The 20110-nt window shown below is 44.9% G+C and overlaps 1 protein-coding gene across 1 annotated transcript in view; it reads left to right on the forward strand.

The window, feature by feature from the left end:
- Positions 1-20110, forward strand: part of LOC142184736 (complement factor B-like) — a 29429-nt gene continuing 9319 nt past the window's right edge. The window contains exons 1-11 of the mRNA XM_075259792.1: positions 1-34; positions 2519-2713; positions 3349-3534; positions 8439-8612; positions 8750-8838; positions 9665-9796; positions 11851-11989; positions 12795-12926; positions 13346-13441; positions 13847-13984; positions 14199-14302. Coding sequence (XP_075115893.1) covers positions 1-34; positions 2519-2713; positions 3349-3534; positions 8439-8612; positions 8750-8838; positions 9665-9796; positions 11851-11989; positions 12795-12926; positions 13346-13441; positions 13847-13984; positions 14199-14302 — 1419 coding nt within the window. The remainder of the gene's footprint in view (positions 35-2518; positions 2714-3348; positions 3535-8438; positions 8613-8749; positions 8839-9664; positions 9797-11850; positions 11990-12794; positions 12927-13345; positions 13442-13846; positions 13985-14198; positions 14303-20110) is intronic.

The raw sequence follows: 20110 nt of genomic DNA on the forward strand, positions 1-20110 counted from the left end.
ATGTTACCTGTAATACTACTGAGCCACATAGCATGTAAGTAACAGGAGAGATCCCAGGGGGATTATTGGTATCTACAGATGGAGTGGGCTTTATTGTAGCAGGAAATGCAACATAGCGAGAGCAGATCTTGATCGTATTATATGCCAGGTCACCATATATGTTATGGCTGATGGAATCTGTTGCTGTTTAGTTGGACATTTCCAAATGCAGTTTATCCCACAAAAAAAGAGAATACTTCACCTGCGGATCCCTGTTACATGTATAGCCATATTTCCTTCTTTTGGCCTCTAATCATCCACCAAAACTCCAAATTTTTACTGACACTTTGTTTTGATCTTTCGTTATAAAGCAGCCACTGATCCAAGAGAGTTTTCTATAGTTATCAATAACCACCTGATAATCCAGAATATTTGATAATCTGACATTAGACGTAACCAAATTGGGGAAACTAAAAGGGTTTTTTACTGTCCGTGAAAACACTGGGGCAGATCTATTAAGTCTGGATTCACACCTGCACTTGGTATCCATTCGGGATTCCACGGGTAACCGCCTTATAAGCAGATTGGGTTTTCGTTTTTTCGCAACTATGAACAGAGCATAAGACCTGAGATGTAGAAGAGCTGTGCGCTCAACTCTGCTACATCTGACCACAATGGAGACTGCTGTGGACCGATCTCAGACTCCGCCTCTCCCGGCAGAACCAGCGGTGATTGGTCGAATGCTGTACACTGTATGGCATTCGGTAAATCAACGCTGGTCAAAGCATTTATATGAGAAAAAGTCAGCTCCCACTGTGTGCTGAACTCTGCTACACCTGAGATCGGACCACAATGGAAACTGCTGTGGACCAATCTTAGACTCCGCCTCCTCCAGCAGAACCAGCGTTGATTGGTCGAATGCTGTACACTGTATGGCATTCGGTAAATCAACGCTGGTCAATGCATTTCTATGAGAAAAAGTCAGCTCCTGCTGTGCGCTTAACTCTGCTATACCTGAGATGTAGTAGAGCTGTGCGCTGAACTCTGCTACATCTGAGATCGGACCACAATGGAGACTGCTGTGGACCAATCTTAGACTCCGCCTCCTCTGGCAGAACCAGCGTTGATTGGCTGAATGCTATACACTGTATGGCATTCAGCCAATCAACGCTGGTCAATACATTCCTATGGGAAAAAGTCAGCTCTTGCATTATTAGTGGCGTAATACAGGGACTTGGGCTTGTTAGATGCCCCCAGACATGCTTCCCCTGCTGTCCCAGTTGTATTCCAGGGTGTTGTCATCATTTCCTGGGGTGTCATAGTGGACTTGGCGACCCTCCTGAGTCGAATGGTGGGATCCCCTTAAATGAAGCATTTTCTCCCATAGACTATAATGGGGTTCGATATTCGTTCGACTAGTCGAATATTGAGGGGCTATTCGAAACGAATATCGAATATTTGACTGTTCGCTCATCTCTAGGTGCAATTGAAGAAAAACTGCATTTGTTCAACTTTCTTATGGGCTTCGTTTTTATGGAGTTCACTGTGCAAAATGAAGTCATGTCAACTTTATTCTATGGGTCGGTATGCTCACAGGGATACCAAAGTTATACAATTTCATTTTCTAAGGCCTTAAAAAAAATCCAAAACTTTGTAAAAAGAAAAAAAAGTTTACTTGGAGTTGCCATAGTCACCAATAACTTTTTAGTATTTCCATGTACAGGGACACATAAGGTCTCTTTTTTTGTGTGACCAGGTGTTATTTTTAGTTATACCATTTTGGGTAACGTCTTTTGCTTTCATTGTGTTTTGTTAACATTTTTATGAGAGGTGATACAAGCAACACAAAAAATAGAAAGCTAATCCACTTAAAAAGCGGTTCCCCGTACAAACCTGCAGACTCTATAGACTATAATGGGGTCACGAGAAAAATTCTGGGACGGAAACCCTGAACAGAGTTTGAACGTTGGTATGAATCCAGCCTTACCTAATGTACAAATGGAATGAGAATGTATATTGTCATGTATCCAATAACACAAATACCCCATGTTGGTAAATATATATATAGTATATACTTCCTCACTGTATACCCCTATCCACTGCCTGAGTATATGCGGGATGTCAAGCACGCCTTGCATGGATTAAAACAAATATATTCCCCCATCAGAGAATTCAATGGAAATCCTTCTTTTGGAAATCCGTTCTTGTGTAACGTCCGCCTCCTTGACATGTCCACCGCTCTCCTCCCTGCTCTCTGGTCCGCACCCCATGGGCAAGCATTGGCTTTTTTTTGTCACTTGTCTTCCAGCTGTTCATCAATGAAAATGTAGCAATACAGACATAGACAAACAGGACGAACAAACCAGGACCCATCATACGTTTGTCAGGCCATTCACACACATGACTACACACATAGTCAAATCTTATTCTTCATTCCTACAAATAACAAACCATGACAATAGGTTCACACCTACGCTCCGGTTTCCATTTGGCAAAAAATGGCCGCCCCACAATATTATGATTTTTTTTCTCATATTAGTGTCCGTGGCTGCCCCGGGATGTGACCCTGATAAAATCGCTATTGCCGGTGGTGAATATCGTGTGACCAATGGGGCAAATATTGGCAGTAGGGTAGAGTACACCTGTCCTGAAAGAATGTACCCGCACCCGGCCTACTCACGAGAGTGCCAATCTAGTGGTCAATGGACAAATGAACAGAAGGCCGAATGCAGAGGTAAGTGACGGCACCTACTGATCACTGCGAAGGCAATAATCAGGGGCATACACAGGATATTACAAAGGAGGGAGTACTGGGGATCCCTACATCCCAAAGTGTATAGTGCCCCTAGGTCCCACACAATATACTACCCTCCAGATCTCACACAGTAAACTGCTACCCAGTTTCCAAAAAGTATAGTCCAGCAGAGCCCACACAGCATAGTGTCCCAAGTTCCCACACAATATAGTACCCCCAAGTGGCTGAACAGGCCACACATAGTATAGTACCTCTGTGTCCAATACAATATAGTGCTACCCAGTTTTCACACAGTATAGACCCAGTCCCTGCCCCTACCTACTTGCCACAATTGTCCTAATGACAGGAGCAACTGGGCGCCGATTTCTTCTCTGAATAACTGTACACACAACAAGACAAACAACAGATAAGCAGCGTCAGCGAGCCAAAGGGTTGGTAACAGTGGAGCAACGCAGTACCCTATTGAAATCCGAGAGAATAGTCAAAGGGGTAGCAGAGGTCAGAAGTCAGAATATAATAGTATCAGAAAGAGGAGCTTAATGTCCACCACTAGTACCGATATCCATACTCACCATATTATTCTCATATCTTATTTCTTCCCATCCCACCTCCAGTTGTGCAGTGCCCCAGACCAGTCCAGTTTGAAGGTGGAGAATACTACCCCCCGAAACAAAAATATTTTGTGGGGGACGTTCTGCACTTCGATTGCTGGGGAGGATATGAAATGTATGGACCGAGAAACCGCACCTGTCAGGCAAATGGAAAATGGAGCGGAGTAGAAACGAAATGTGATGATAAAGGTAAAAATATATAATAAAATGTAAAATATGTGCTCAAACTTGGTAACATTTGAGTTCTGCTACGCCGGATAACGGTGTGTGCGAACAAGTCCATACACAATTGATGTGTCCCTGCTCCAGTTTTATGGTATTACACTCCCCGCTGGTGCATGTCACTACCCTTTTTGTAATTTGGACACGCACATGTGCTGACTATAATATACCATTCTTGGAATGTGACTGGCTGTTATGGTCAGCAGAGTTTATTAAAAAAATAAAACAAAACAAACCCTACGGAGCCCTCTGGGCCACTGACTACTAACCAACCTGGTGTGAACACAGGCTAACAGTTCCTGTCACTGCCAGCTAACATAAAGGACCAGGTGCGCTCTGTTAACATTCACAGAGGCCTGTGCAGTCAGAGCAGCCGCACAAATAAACAAACTGGCTAGACTGAACTCCAGGACTAGCCAGAGACCAAGTAAACCCTGTGTGAGGTAGTTCCACCCAACCACCCAGGCAACTACTGCCAAGCCCACTCGCCCTGTCTGGGAAGTATTGCTAGCTGCCCCTACAGAGTTGTACCACACATACAAGGCAGCATGCTGCCTGACTAACTGTGGAATTGCTATCTCAGGGGTCATTTGCTAACTAGGGCAATTCTAGTTTACAAGCTGGAACCCATACATACACACACACATCATTTCAGGTTTGGAATGAGATCATAGAGCACCGGGCGTCCAGACCAGCCCCCTTATATAGGCAAGGGGCGGTCACCAGCAAATAGCCCAGCTGCCCAACCCGAGCATCCATAGGTCGACACACATGTCAATCAACCAGTCGACCACGCCCGGCTGCTGCAAGGCAGATTAACCCCTGCAACCCTGGACTGTGCAGAGTAACAGGCAGCGGCGCCCATATCATGGCCGCAGTTACTGCACAATCCTAACACTACCCCCCCCCCCCCCCCTCCACAGCGCAACGACGCCATGCGTCTCCGGGTCGGAGATGAAAATGGCGAGGAGTGAGCCAGACACGATCCCTTGGGGACAACTCCGTCCCTGACCTATGTCTGATGTCAGCTGTTGCTCTGCTCCTGGCCTTGTCCTGACTCATAGCAAAATAAACAGGCCGTGGGACTTTGCCATTTAGTACAGGACTTGGCAAGTCAGGGGAGTGTATAAGTCTAGTCCCTTTATTCTGCCCAGAAACTGCACCAACATTCAGCTTAGTGTTAGGTTTTTCCCTAGCTTTCCCTTGCGGGCAAAAACCCTCCCTGGCACCTGATAGCAGGGGACCAAAAGACTTTTTTGCAGATTTATGCCTCCTGTTTCTGCGTGGAAGTGGCGTTGCCCTTGGCAATGGGTCAGTGGAGTAATTTTGAGACCTAGGTACTGGCAGAGTCTTAGTAATATTTATAGCAAAGATCTCTGCAGGCTGAGGGAGTAAGCCCTCCTGTTTTGAAGGCCTCAATGGAGGGACAGCTGATGGTATAGCCTCCATACACCTGCCCTTGCACTCAGGACTCCACTTATTAATCTCCCCTTGCCTCCAGTCTATGACTGGTGAGTGCCGGCGTAACCATGGGAGGCCTAGCATTACTGCGTCAGATAAGCCCTCCAAAATTTGGAAAGAGAGCTCCTCTGTATGCAGTGTTCTACACCGCAGAAGCAACGGTGGCGTCTCAAATCGAATCTGCAGCCGAATTTGAGACCCATCTACCACCGTAATGTTAATGGGGGTCTTAAGAGCTCTCATGGGCACACCATTCTGCTGGGCGAATTTGGCTGACATGAAATTCCCCATGGCCCCAGAGTCTATCATTGCTCTAGTATTAACCCAACCGTTACCCAGTTTAAAGGCTACTGGAAAACGGACATGATTATGGGACTTTTGTGTACCAAGTAACCCACCCCCGATGGACACTTGGCTAGCCTTCTTTTCCAGTGGGGTCGAGCATTGAGGGGCAATATGCCCTGGCCTGTTGCAACGGTAACAAATTACCCTCCTGATTTTCCTACTCCTGCTGCCACCAGGAGTGGAAGCACGGGAGGTGTCCATAGGTTCAGTGGACTCCACAACAGGCGAGGCAGAGGTAGATTTTATGACCCCCCTCAGAGACATGAGGTTATGCTCGAGCCCCCGCTCCACTCTCCTATCAGACAACTGTGTATCCACACGAGTAGCTGAATTTATTAGGGCAGAGAGGGAGGTAGAAGGCTTACGGCCTGCTAGTTCGTCCTTAATATTTGAGGACAAACCTTCCCAAAAAATTGCCACCAGTACCTTGTCTGGCCAATCCAGCTCAGATGCCAAGGTACGAAACTCAATAGCAAAGTCCACTACCGAGCTCTGGCCTTGCTTTAAACGTAAGAGCTGCGAAGCAAAGGTGGACTGGGGCACTGGGCCATGAAACACCAGGCGTAGTGCTTCACACAGCGCGGCTAGTGTAGCCAAGTCCGCTGCGTCCCGTTCTTTTAATGGGGTGACCCAGGCCAACGCTCTCCCAGTGAGCAAGGAAACCACAAAGGCCACTTTAGATTTCTCATCTGGGAAGAGACTGGGACAAGCTTCAATGTATGTTTTACACTGGTGTATGAATCCCCGACATCCCTGCAGCTCACCCGCATACCGCTCCGGAGGCAGGAGTGGACACAGTGACGCTGCAGGGGTCGGCAGACTACCAACCAACTGAGCCATAGCCTGAACTAAACCTTGAGACAGGTCAAAAAAATTGGGGCAGCAGGTGGAGATTGCTGCAAGTGTTGCTCCACCGCGCCCAGGCGTGTATTCAGACTATTGACAAGACTCACCAATTGCGAAGACGAAGTCATTATTGCAGCGGGGCTCTGGCTCTATGATACTGTTATGGTCAGCAGGGTTTATTAAAAAAATAAAACAAACCCTACGGAGCCCTCTGGGCCACTGACTACTAACCAACCTGGTGTGAACACAGGCTAACAGTTCCTGTCACTGCCAGCTAACATAAAGGACCAGGTGCGCTCTGTTAACATTCACAGAGGCCTGTGCAGTCAGAGCAGCCGCACAAATAAACAAACTGGCTAGACTGAACTCCAGGACTAGCCAGAGACCAAGTAAACCCTGTGTGTGGTAGTTCCACCCAACCACCCAGGCAACTACTGCCAAGCCCACTCGCCCTGTCTGGGAATTACTGCTAGCTGCTCCTACAGAGTTGTACCACACATACAAGGCAGCATGCTGCCTGACTAACTGTGGAATTGCTATCTCAGGGGTCATTTGCTAACTAGGGCAACTGTAGTTTACAGGCTGGAACGCACACGCACCATTTCAGGTTTGGAATGAGATCATAGAGCGCCGGGCGTCCAGACCAGCCCCCTTATATAGTCAAGGGGCGGTCACCAGCAAATAGCCCAGCTGCCCAACCCGAGCGTCCATAGGTCAACACACATGTCAATCAACCAGTCGACCACGCCCGGCTGCTGCAAGGCAGATTAACCCCTGCAACCCTGGACTGTGCAGAGTAACAGGCAGCGGCGCCCATATCATGGCCGCAGTTACTGCACAATCCTAACACTGGCACATAAAGTGCCCATGTCAAATCTTAAATGACGGAGAGACTGGCAGATTTGCCCACTCTTCCAGGAGTCTCAGAGATCATCCCTCTTTTCAGTAGCCTCCTGAATGGATAAAGAGGCAAGATCTATGAATCCAGTACCTGATGTCCAGTAAATGCTCCCCCTCAGACTCCAGCGCTGTCTGGCACCCCAGGCACTGGTAAACTAAATCATAAAACAGAATCTGAAAGTGTAGGGACTCTATTATGTGGATAGCCCATTTGGAGAGGTGACATCAGGTTCTGAGAAGACCCTAAATTGTCTAAATAAATGCAGATTCAGACCAATCCTTTAAAGAGGACATTTCATGTCATCTAACACTGGCAGTATTATATAGTGCTGAAAAGCTTTGTCAGTATCTGCGTCAGTTGCAGAGATATCAGTGCCATTCGTTTCAGCACCAATATCGTAGGGATGGGCCTTAGAGCTCATTGTCATCACTGGGTGGCCTTAAAGCTCAGCATCATCACTGGGTGGCCTTAGAGCTCAGTATCATCACTGGGTGGCCCTAGAGCTCATCATCATCACTGGGTGGCCTTAGAGCTCAGCATCATCACTGGGTGGCCTTAGAGCTCAGCGTCATCACTGGGTGACCTTAGAGCTCATCATCATCACTGGGTGGCCTTAGAACTCAGTGTCATCACTGGGTGGCCTTAGAGCTCAGCGTCATCACTGGGTGGCCTTAAAGCTCAGCGTCATCACTGGGTGGCCTTAGAGCTCAGCGTCATCACTGGGTGGCCTTAGAACTCAGTGTCATCACTGGGTGGCCTTAGAGCTCAGCTTCATCACTGGGTGGCCTTAAAGCTCAGCGTCATCACTGGGTGGCCTTAGAACTCAGTGTCATCACTGGGTGGCCTTAGAGCTCAGCTTCATCACTGGGTGGCCTTAAAGCTCAGCGTCATCACTGGGTGGCCTTAGAGCTGAGTGTCATCACTGGGTGGCCTTAGAGCTCAGCATCATCACTGGGTGGCCTTAGAGCTCAGCGTCATCACTGGGTGACCTTAGAGCTCATCATCATCACTGGGTGGCCTTAGAACTCAGTGTCATCACTGGGTGGCCTTAGAGCTCAGCGTCATCACTGGGTGGCCTTAAAGCTCAGCGTCATCACTGGGTGGCCTTAGAGCTGAGTGTCATCACTGGGTGGCCTTAAAGCTCAGCATCATTACTGGTCACCGGACAGTAGAAGACTATAGAAGTGTACAGTCAGCAGGGACTTATCTCACCACACATTGATGATGCTGAGCTGTAAGGCTCAATTGTTTCTCTTTTTACGGCCATCTTCACTCTCCTTTATTAACCCCTTTGCTTTTCATACATTAACCCCCACAGAGGGCAACTGTCCAAACCCTGGAATTCCCATTGGAGCTACCAAAGTAGGTTCTTCCTACAAGACTGAGAGCAAAGTGACCTATGAATGCCAGAACGGGCTGCGGATGTTCGGCTCTAAGGAAAGACAATGTTTGGAGAGCAAGCGTTGGTCCGGAACAGAACCGTCCTGCAGATGTAAGATCCATCAGATCAAAGCCTTTATGTAACACACTGCCATGCTGACTGGGGGGGGGGAAGCAAAACCAATCCACTAATCTCATAAACCCCTAAGTGATTGTCTAAGATAACTGAGGTGTCTTGTTCTTCCCCAGTCTGGTATACGTATGATACCCCACCGGAGGTGTCAGAGATTTTCTTATCCTCCCTGTCTGAAACAGTTGAATCGGCTGACCCGGATAGAGTACCTGACGGTAAGAGAACAATGACATGAACCCTACAATGGAGAATACCAATGTGATAGCGGGAGGATGGACACATCACTACAGCCCTATGGCGGAGAGTCATACTGCCATATAGTACTGGTGGATAAGAGAATGCAAACAACGAAATATTTCACAATGAAATGACATTGAACCAGGATGAGATATTGAAGTGAAATGAGCAGAACAAACGGGATCGGGGCCAGGGTTCACTTCTGTTGTAGCGCCAGGTTCCCTAAGAAGAGAGTGTTGATGTTTACATTGGGAAAATTCCCTCCCGGTAAATTAGCGTGTTAGAGAGTAGATGAGATTTCCCGAGAAGTACAGGAGGAGCCCCCCGGGGTGGTTGTCCAGGGGGCACAACAACAAGACACTTATGTATTTTTGCCCCCGTTTTTGGAACGTCTCGATACAGTGTATTCTTTTTGGCCTCCAGCAATGACATTTTGTTGCAGATATAGAATCACCGCAGCCAAACACTGGTCATCACATGTCTGTGTCGTAACGTCAATGTCGCAACCCTATATATGGTGCCCCCCATTACCGAGGTTGTCTTCAGTCAATGGCAGAGATTATCTGCGTCTGCTAAGACCTAACAACTCTTTCAGCGAGTTAGGAAGACCCCACAATGATCAGGGCAAAGAGACAAGTGTGAATTATTATATAATATCATTTTTCTGTTGGAAACATTTTACAAAAATGCTCCAGTATCTGGGTATTTGTATTGCACGCGTGTTATAGCGCCCCCTAGGACAACTATACAGATATTGAGAGATTCGTAAGTTCTCTTTCTTTTTCTTTTCAGAGACAATTGGCCGTAGAATAAGAGGGTTGACAAATGGCACTATGAACATCTTCATCATCATCGATACCTCGAAGAGCGTAGGCGAAAAAAACTTTAAGACGGCTAAAGAATCCAGTATAGTGTTCATAGAAAAGGTAAGAGGAACATATACAGAAACGTATGGCTTCTTAGGCTACTGTACACAGGGATAGTCTTATATTCAGATGGGACCCTGTTCAGCACCTTCTGTTGGGCTCCTTCCATTATCTCCTATTCTGTGAAGGTACAGATTGTACCATGGCATCCAGAATCCAGAATGTACCATGGAATCCAGAATCCAGAATATACCATGGAATCCAGAATGTACCATGGAATCCAGAATCCAGAATATACCATGGAATCCAGAATGTACCATGGAATCCAGAATCCAGAATGTACCATGGCATCCAGAATGTACCATGGAATCCAAAATCCAGATGTACCATGGAATCCAGAATGTACCATGGAATCCAGAATCCAGGATGTACCATGGAATCCAGAATGTACCATGGAATCCAGAATCCAGAATGTACCGTGGAATCCAGAATGTAACATGGCATCCAGAAATCCAGGATGTACCATGGCATCCAGAATGTACCATGGAATCCAGAATTTACAATGGAATCCAGAATCCAGATGTACCATGGAATCCAGAATGTACCATGGAATCCAGAATGTACCATGGAATCCAGATGTACCATGGAATCCAGAATGTACCGTGGAATCCAGAATGTAACATGGCATCCAGAATCCAGGATGTACCATGGCATCCAGATTGTACCATGGAATCCAGGATCCAGAATGTACCATGGAATCCAGAATGTAACATGGCATCCAGAAATCCAGGATGTACCATGGCATCCAGAATGTACCATGGAATCCAGAATTTACAATGGAATCCAGAATCCAGATGTACCATGGAATCCAGAATGTACCATGGAATCCAGAATGTACCATGGAATCCAGATGTACCATGGAATCCAGAATCTAGAATGTACCATGGCATCCAGATTGTACCATGGAATCCAGAATCCAGAATGTAACATGGCATCCAGAATCCAGAATGTGCCATGGAATCCAGAATCCAGAATGTACCATGGAATCCAGAAATCCAGGATGTACCATTGCATCCAGAATGTACCATGGCATCCAGAATGTACCATGGAATCCAGAATCCAGAATGTACCATGGAATCCAGAATCCAGGATGTACCATTGCATCCAGAATGTACCATGGAATCCAGAATGTACCATGGAATCCAGAATCCAGAATGTACCATGGCATCCAGAATGTACCATGGAATCCAGAATGTACCATGGAATCCAGAATCCAGGATGTACCATGGCATCCAGAATGTACCATGGAATCCAGAATGTACCATGGAATCCAGAATCCAGAATGTACTATGGCATCCAGAATAACAGTGTTATATAGTGCTGCCACTACCATATACTGCAAAAATAATATATTATACAGGACAAGGACACAACATCCAAAAAAAATCAAAAACATACAGTCCCTGACAAAAGTTCTGCAGCTTCTCCAGTTGTGGAATCGAAAGCTTATAAACTGACTTTAAATTCATCCATTGGTTTTAGACATTGCAATTTGTTATATAGTTTATTTCCTTTGTGTGTATTGGAACAACACAAAAAAAAATTGAGAAAAAAGCCATAAATAATATAATTTCACTCAAATCTCCAAAAATGGGCTGGACAACATTACTAGCCGGGGATGCAGACGCGCCCCACTCCTTTAATTCTAATGGGAGTGCCCGAGAGAGCTGTCTGGTGTACTTTGACTGCTTCTGCTGGTGCCATTGAAATGAATGGAGTGGGATATCCAATGGAAGTAAAACACCCCCCAGTGTCAGCGGTGGAGGTCTGAGAGGTCCAACCCCCCCAATCAGGCATAAGATAGAGGATACAAAATGTTCTTGGCTTGATTGCTGTAAAGGGATCTTTCGGGGGTTCCTAAACTGTCCAACACTATATTCATATTCGCAGTGCACTAATTTGTCTTTCAATCCCATTTAATTGAATGGCGCCCATCAGGTTATGCCCAATTGCTTTTGATAAATGACAGCTGTAATCTGATCAGACATTATGGGTGACATGACTGTTCTCCTATAAATTTGTTTTATATGATCTGCTTATGATGGTCTTTATAGATGGCGAGCTTCGATTTCACCCCTTGCTATGGGGTCATCTCCTATGCTTCATTTGCAAAACCCATTATGCTGCTCTCCGATGAAGACTGTGTGAACGCTGAGGCGGTGATTGAGAAGATAGATGCCTTTCAATATTCAGGTAATGTAGCTCGTGTCACTTTAGTTGGCATATTAGTGGTCTGCCTGTGGGAAGGGAGACCCCCTCTCCTCCACCGCTTGTTCTCTGTAGGCTTTCTAGACTATGTTGCTCGTGAACATCCGCCGTAGGTAAACTATATACAAGTAGACTATAGCAGTAAGCAGCAGCTACACATATCTTCATATTATCAGTCCAATGAACTTTCACCCTTCTTCTCTCCAGGCATAAGGGAGAACATATTTACACGCTCAATATATATTGGGGGCCTCATGTCCAAAATGTATAGCCACATGTCCAACTCCATCCTTACTCTCAGAGCCCCAGGAGACTGCTCTACCACTGGCTGTCCAAGGTGTCCTGACATGGCTCATATAGGACCAACTAAGTAACTCAGTCACACTGACATCTCAGGAACAACACGACACACGCTACATGCTGGCCATAGATGCGCACCCCACTACACAGCCATCCATAAGAAACTTCCCCTTCCTATGAGGCTAACTACACTGGAACCATAAGTTATTCACTAGACAAGTCGGCTGTTATTTAGTTGTTCACCATCTGGTTCCAGATCTGGGAAATCAGTCCTCATAGTCCTCATAAACACCGTGCCCTTCTACATGACTACACCATGCCAAGTAACCATCGACATGGCAGAGAACATGGGACCTTTAGACAACCCTTCCACTGCTGAAACCCTGAAACATTTAGCTTTGAGACCATCTTATTATAGAGAGACCTGAAGACGTTCTCCATTGCTTCTTGTTTTCTTGACCATTTGCATTGGTATTTTGTTATTTTGTAGAACATGAAGATAAACAGGGAACGAATACTCGGGGCGCTCTGATTGCAGTCCATGAAATGTTGTCTCTGCAACATCAGAGAGATCCCGAAAAGTTCTTGAAAACGTTAAATGTTATCCTGCTGATGACCGATGGCAAGTATCATCAGATGACCCAATATTTTACCCAGTGCTTCTTTCTTCGACCAGCCTTGCTGTTTCTTTTTGCTCTTTAACTCACGGTCAGGGCTCCATCTTCCTCCTCAGTGAGGACCAGCCAGATACTCTGGTGGGCCAAGGCGCTGATGATATAATAGACCTAAGGGTCCATGAAGATGAGCCCAATGGTAGGTGCCATTGGAGGCAATCACTTGCCACTATGGTCTATGCAGAAGTCATTTATTCAATGTTACAGGTAGGTGTATCGAATAATACGAAGATGGACATGAGATGGAGAATGAGCCCTTAGAATCATCTCCTCCTAGACCCCAAGGATCAGATTCCAACACTACTCCAACAATTTGCAGTCATTGCCGTCATGTCTTTCTCAGAACAACTGTCTTTCACCCACTTAGGAAAACATAACATGGGTGGAGACCCAACTGTGGAGATGAAGAGGATCCGAGAAATTCTGAACATCAGGAAGGACACAAATCGGGAAGGTTTTCTGGGTATGGTATATACGTGTGTCTCGTATCAATAGACTGATGTATAATGCATTATCATAAAGCATTGGTCCAACGCCAAACATTTCCAGATGACAACCAACCATTCATGGAATTTGTCACAGGCTGTTATAGTATTTCACTGTCATTTTTTGGTTATTTTTTTACAATTTAGTAGAAGATTTCTCTTCAGCCTCCAAGGAAAGTCCATCCAGTCTATTCCCATAATGATGTGTGACGGATATGTCCACAAAGACGAAACTTTCCTATCACAATGATCTTGAGTGCTGCCACCATTGCCATGAAATCATTGGCAGGAACACGACAGTCCTTCTCCTACCACAACAATCCCAGTAGGGAGAGGGTATACAGTAAAGTCTCACCCGTTTCATATATTTCTCTTCTATACAGACACCTATGTCTTTGGCCTGGGAAATGATATAAGTGAGAGTGAAATCAATGATCTTGCCTCCAAGAAAGATAAAGAGAAGCATGTCTTCAAGATGGAATCTGTAGATCACATGAAGGAGGCCTTTGATGAAATGTTGGGTAAGACAATTTCCACCTTCCCCTCCATATTGGTGATGATGTCATTGTGACTGCTACTGTGGAGCTGAAGGAAGACCCAGCCACAGCTAGGGATAGGTGGGCTGGCGGCACCACCAAATTGTTTACCCTGGGACCTCCACCAATCATACCGTGGCCCTATATACATGGGTTCTGCAGTATATCAAGTTTGCTTCTTTTTACTCCTTACTTTTAGACGAGGTAGAAGTTCTTCAGATGTGCGGACTCGCCAGAGAACCATCTAAAGATGAAGACGGAGTGGAAGAAATGTATCCCTGGATTGCTAAAATTACCGTCACTGTAAGTGGCCACCGCCGAGCTCTTGATGGATTGTAACTGTACCATTTTGTGAGGTTTATCACTTTTTTACTTCACAGCATAGTCATGGCCATAAATAACAACAGTGACGAGTAAAATTATTAAAAATATGCAGCGCTGGAGTCCTGGGTTCAAATCCTGTCAAGGGCAACATCTGCAAGGAGTTTGTATGTTCTCCCTGAGTTTGCGTGGGTTTCCTCCGGGTACTCCGGGTTCCTCCCATACTCTAAAGCAGGGGTAGGGAACGTACGGCTCTCCAGCTGTTGCAAAACTACAACTCCCAGCATGCATACTTGCTCTGCTGTTGTTGGAACTCCCATGGAAGTGAATGGAGCATGCTGGGAGTTGTAGTTTCACAGCAGCTGGAGAGCCAAAGGTTCCCTATCCCTGCTCTAAAGACATACTGATAGGGAATGTAGATTGTGAGCCCAGTGACTGTCAATATCTGTAAAGTGTGAGATATATACAGAAAGATCCACCACACAAAAATTTGGATATTACCTAGTGTCAGACTAGCAGTTTACAGGTCCTGTAATCTGACACTAGAGTGGGACCATGTATCTCAGAGGTGTGTTTCTGGTGGGACACTTATTGTAGTGCACCTCAGATAGCAAGAAGAAGGGAGGTCCTGCTCTCCATATTGATGCATGTCCCTTATGATTACAGGTACAGTGATTAATTGCTGCAGCCATGTTGTTGTTATATTCTCATATTGTATTGTTCAGTATATGTTGATACAGTCACTGATGTTAGGAATGACTGAGAACTTGATGCTAATGTATAACTACTAGATAGTATGTAAGGACACTTATTGTAGTGCACCTCAGATAGCAAGAAGAAGGGAGGTCCTACTCTCCATATTGATGCATGTCCCTTATGATTACAGATAAAGTGAATAAAGAATATAAACCCCCCCAACCACACCAGTGTTAGTTCATTAGGTGTGCAACAAAAATGGCGACGAGGATGGGATTGAGTGACAATTCATAGAAGATACAGAGCAGAATTCACTCAATAAGAGATAGAAAAGAACCAATTGTAAAGTGCAGCCATCTCAGTGATATCCTGTGAGTGTCCCCTCAGTGAGATCCTGCCCAGCAGACTGACAATGGATGTGGAGAGCTGTATTAATTACATTAGTGAGTCCTTGCTGCATCTAACATTTGATGAACTGGGTGCTGTTAGCAAATATCTTAAAGTGCCAGGGGAGCAAATCTCCAAAGCCAGAACCCGCAGGCACCTGCTGAATGCTATCAATAAACTGCTTGATGAAGTGGGAGAAACAGAGGATGAAGATGTTACCTGTCTGTTCCTCCAAAAGTGCAAACAGTTCATTACAGATCTGCATTCAGAGGCAGAGGTCGGGGCACAGGCAAAAGAGACTAAGACCCAGACTCAATTGGAAGATTTAAAGGCACAGTACCTTGCTTTGCAGAAAGCATTCCAGGAATCTAGCAAACTGTTAGAAAAAGCCCTTGTTTCTGAGACATCAAGTCAAGCAAAGCAAGAGGTGTCAGAGAGAGAGACTTACTGCAGGACTTCTCCACAGAACATGTGGCCAGAAATGACAATACGGAAAGACTTTAAAATTAGTGGTCAAATTGGTGAAAGAGGTCAAAAAGACAAACTGTCTTACACAAATCTCATGCACCAGATAGACATGGGACTGCAAAAGGGCTACAGTGAATTAGAAGTGATTGAGGCAGTAGTTAAAGCAATAAGCCCTGGCCTGAGTATAAGAAATATGTTAGAGATGAAAAGTGATCTAACACTGCCACAGCTGAAGACTATCCTAAAAGGATACTACAAGGAGGAGAGCAACTCGGACTTATACCACCGGCTGGTAAATATCTCGCAAGACAGCAAAGAATCTCCTCAAAATTTCCTCTTCAGGGCTATAGAACTAAAGGACAGACTTCTCTTTGCCTCTAGAGAAGTGGGAGCAGAGGAAAAATTTGAAACGGATTTGATTCAAAGGAAATTCCTGAGATCAGTAGGAACAGGACTGCTCAGTGAACACATTAAATTCCAATTGAAACCTTATTTGGATGATCCCACTGTCACTGATGACGTATTAATAAAGAAAATGAATGAAGCTGCCAGTTGGGAACAAAAGAGGGAACAGAAATTAAAGAAGTACTCTTCCAGCAAAATCAGCAAACTTGGCGAAATGCAGGCTGGTACCACACAACAAGGATTACTTACAAAAGTAGAGTCATCTACAACTCAAACCGCCCCACCTACGCTAAAATCAAAGAAAGTTCCACCTTCAGGAGATACAGAAGTGACAAACTGGGAGGAGGCTGTGAAAGAACTGAGGAATGAGATGTCAGAATTGAAAAAGTTACTTAAGACTTCTCAAGAACCAAGATTGGTTTCATCCCAAGTAACTTCCAGAAATAAGCAGAATCCAATTTGTGAGACCTGCAAGACATCAAATCCAGGTCATACATGTCGCCACTGCTACAAATGTGGCAAAGAAGGACATTATGCTAGGGGATGTTGTGCACCCAGATCTGCACAGTTAAAAGACAGGAGGTTGCTGATGAGGGACAATCAGTAACCTGTGCCAAGCCCCAGTCCCAACCAAAGAAAGTACCATCTTCAGGTATGGAAGCCAAAGAAAATCTGCTACATACTTATTTCCAAAATGTATGTGATCGTATCCAACAACTGGAGCTTCAACAGAACAGTATACAGCAAGTCACCTCTAGGAAGTGCACGACAACTAACTTACAGATGAGTGAAAGTGTGTCGAGAGGCCAAAGAAAACTCATCAATTTAATAGGAAAAAGGTGTATGGTCCTATGTAAACTAAATGGGGTTCCTCTTCAGGCATTATGGGACACTGGAGCTCAAGCAAGTATCATCAATGAAAGTTGGCGGCAGCAGTACCTTCCTCAAACAGAAGTAAGGGCAGTGGAAGAATTACTAGGCTCTGAACCATTATGCGGGAGAGCGGTAAACAAGACCGAAATTCCTTTCATTGGTTGGATAGAAGTAACCTTCCAGCTGTCCTCTGGTAATGACAACATAGAACTTCTGGTGCCTTTTCTAGTATCCAGTGACAATAATGTAGCTGAAGAGCCAATCATTGGATATAATGTGATTGAGGAAGTCATCCTGAGAAAAATCCCTTCATCATCTTTGGTGAGTACACTGGCTGCATCATTTTCACTGCCGACAAGAAGAGCAGAGATGGTGGTAAAAGCCGTCCAAGTGAGCCAAGCAGAAACATTTGTGAAGGAGGTAAGAACTGGAGTACGTCGTACCATTATTCCTGCAGGTACTATAATGGGTGTCAAGTGTGGTGTCCATGTGGGACCTCATAAGAAGAACCAGGAAAAGCTCTTTGTGCCAAGTAACACTGCACAGTTACCAGAGGGAATATATACAGATGAGACAGTTGTGATTGTACCTTATGACAACTATGCTCGGGTAACCATTCCAGTAATGAACCCCACTAAACATGATATTGTACTGGATCCAAAAACCGTGTTGGGTCACTTGGAAACAGTCAAAGCGGTATACCCAGCTTGCATAAAACCTGTTCAAGTTTCTTCTCTGACTGCAAACATACAAACAGTGGAAAATGTTGACAAAGCAGAGGGTGAAGTGTCTTCAGTTAAAGAGGAATGGGATCCTCCGGTTCCTACGGATCATCTTGATGCAGACGAACAGTGCATAGTAAGGCAGATGTTAAGAGAAGAATGTCATGCCTTCTCCAGAGATGAGTCTGATGTTGGATGTATTCCATCACTCCAATTAAAGATTAATCTAAAAGACACCACCCCCGTTAAAAAGACATATACTTCGGTGCCAAAACCGCTTCATAACGAAGTGAAGGAGTACCTACAAGACCTGATAAATAGAGGATGGATTAGAAAGTCAAAATCATCCTACTCTTCTCCTATAGTATGTGTAAGAAAACGAGATGGTAGCCTGAGACTCTGCTGTGATTATAGAGAACTAAACCAGAAGTCAGTTCCTGACCGTCATCCTATACCGAGAATCCAAGATATGCTGAATAGTTTGTCAGGAAGTTCATGGTTTTCTGTGCTTGATCAAGGGAAAGCCTATCACCAAGGATTTATGGAAGAATCCAGTAGGCCTTTGACAGCCTTTATAACACCTTGGGGATTATATGAATGGATCCGTATTCCTTTTGGGCTCAGCTCAGCTCCAGCGGAATTTCAGAGAAGCATGGAAGAATGCTTGGAAGGACTGAGAGACAGTATCTGTCAACCATATCTTGATGACAACCTGGTTCACAGTAAGTCTTTCACTGAACATGTGGAACATGTACGGACTGTGCTTCAGCGCTACCAACAGCATGGAATCAAGCTAACACCGAAGAAATGTGAGCTGTTCAAAAGACAAGTCCGGTTCCTAGGTAAGAGTGTCTCTGCTGATGGCTATACTATGGATCCAGCAGAAATTGCTCCAGTAATGGCTTTGAAAAACAAACCTCCATCTACAGTGGGAGAGCTTAGAAAAATACTAGGTTTTCTGTCTTACTACCGGACATATATTCAAAATTTCTCCCGGATTGCCGCTCCACTGTATGATCTACTGTCGGTAGGGCCTTGTTCACCATCACCCACACAAAAGAAAGCAAAGAGAGATAGATCCAAACAGAAGGGAAAAAGTCAACTTCCTGCACATCAGCCCATCAATTGGACTGCCCATCATCAAGAAATCCTGGAGAGACTGATTGATTTGTTAGTTAAGCCACCAGTGATGGGATATCCAGACTTCAACATCCCATTCATACTGCACTGTGATGCGTCTCAGGAAGGACTTGGTGCTGTCCTATATCAAAGGCAAAATGGCAAGTTGAGAGTTATTGGTTATGGCTCAAGAACTCTTACTGCAGCAGAGAAAAACTACCATTTGCACTCGGGGAAACTTGAGTTTTTGGCAATGAAATGGGCAATATGTGACCGTTTTAGAGACTACTTGTACTATAGTCCATCATTTGTTGTATATACAGACAACAATCCACTTACCTATGTTCTCACTACAGCGAAATTAAATGCAACTGGCCATAGATGGGTGTCAGAACTTGCAGACTTCAATTTTAGCATTAAATACCGCCCAGGGAAAGCAAATGCAGACGCTGATGGATTGTCAAGAATGCCACTAGATCCTGACCAGTATATGAAGGAATGTTCCCAAGAAATCAGCATGGAAGCTATTGGTAGCACTGTCCAAGCAGTTCAGATACAAGAGGAGGAACATATGCCATGGTGGTGCCCTGTAACTGTAGAAAGTGCGGCTGGAGAAGCTGAACGAAGCCTCAGAGCAAGCATTAACCAGCTCCCAAAAGAAACTATCAGAAAAGCACAAGAAGAAGACAAGATCATTGGGAGACTGCTACACTACAAACATCAAAATAGATTTCCGGCTAAGAAGGAGAGACAAACAGAACCACCAGCTGTAACTGCCTTATTCAGAGAATGGTCTAAGTTATACCTCAATTCAGATGGTATTCTTTATAGGAAGACTAGCCATAACTTACAATTAGTCCTGCCAAAAGTCTACCATAGGACAGTATTCAAAGAACTCCATGAGCAAATGGGACACTTAGGAGTAGAAAGAACTGTCAATCTTGTTAGAGAACGCTTTTTCTGGCCATACATGCAGAAGGATATTGAGCATTATGTCACCAGAGAATGCAAGTGTCTAAAAGACAAACGTCCCAATAAACCAACCAGAGCACCATTGAACAACATTGTCTCCACCTATCCTTTTGAAATGGTATCGATTGATTTTCTGCATCTGGAAAAA

Source organism: Leptodactylus fuscus, chromosome 11 (assembly GCF_031893055.1).
Source record: "Leptodactylus fuscus isolate aLepFus1 chromosome 11, aLepFus1.hap2, whole genome shotgun sequence".
Classification (NCBI taxonomy): domain Eukaryota; kingdom Metazoa; phylum Chordata; class Amphibia; order Anura; family Leptodactylidae; genus Leptodactylus; species Leptodactylus fuscus.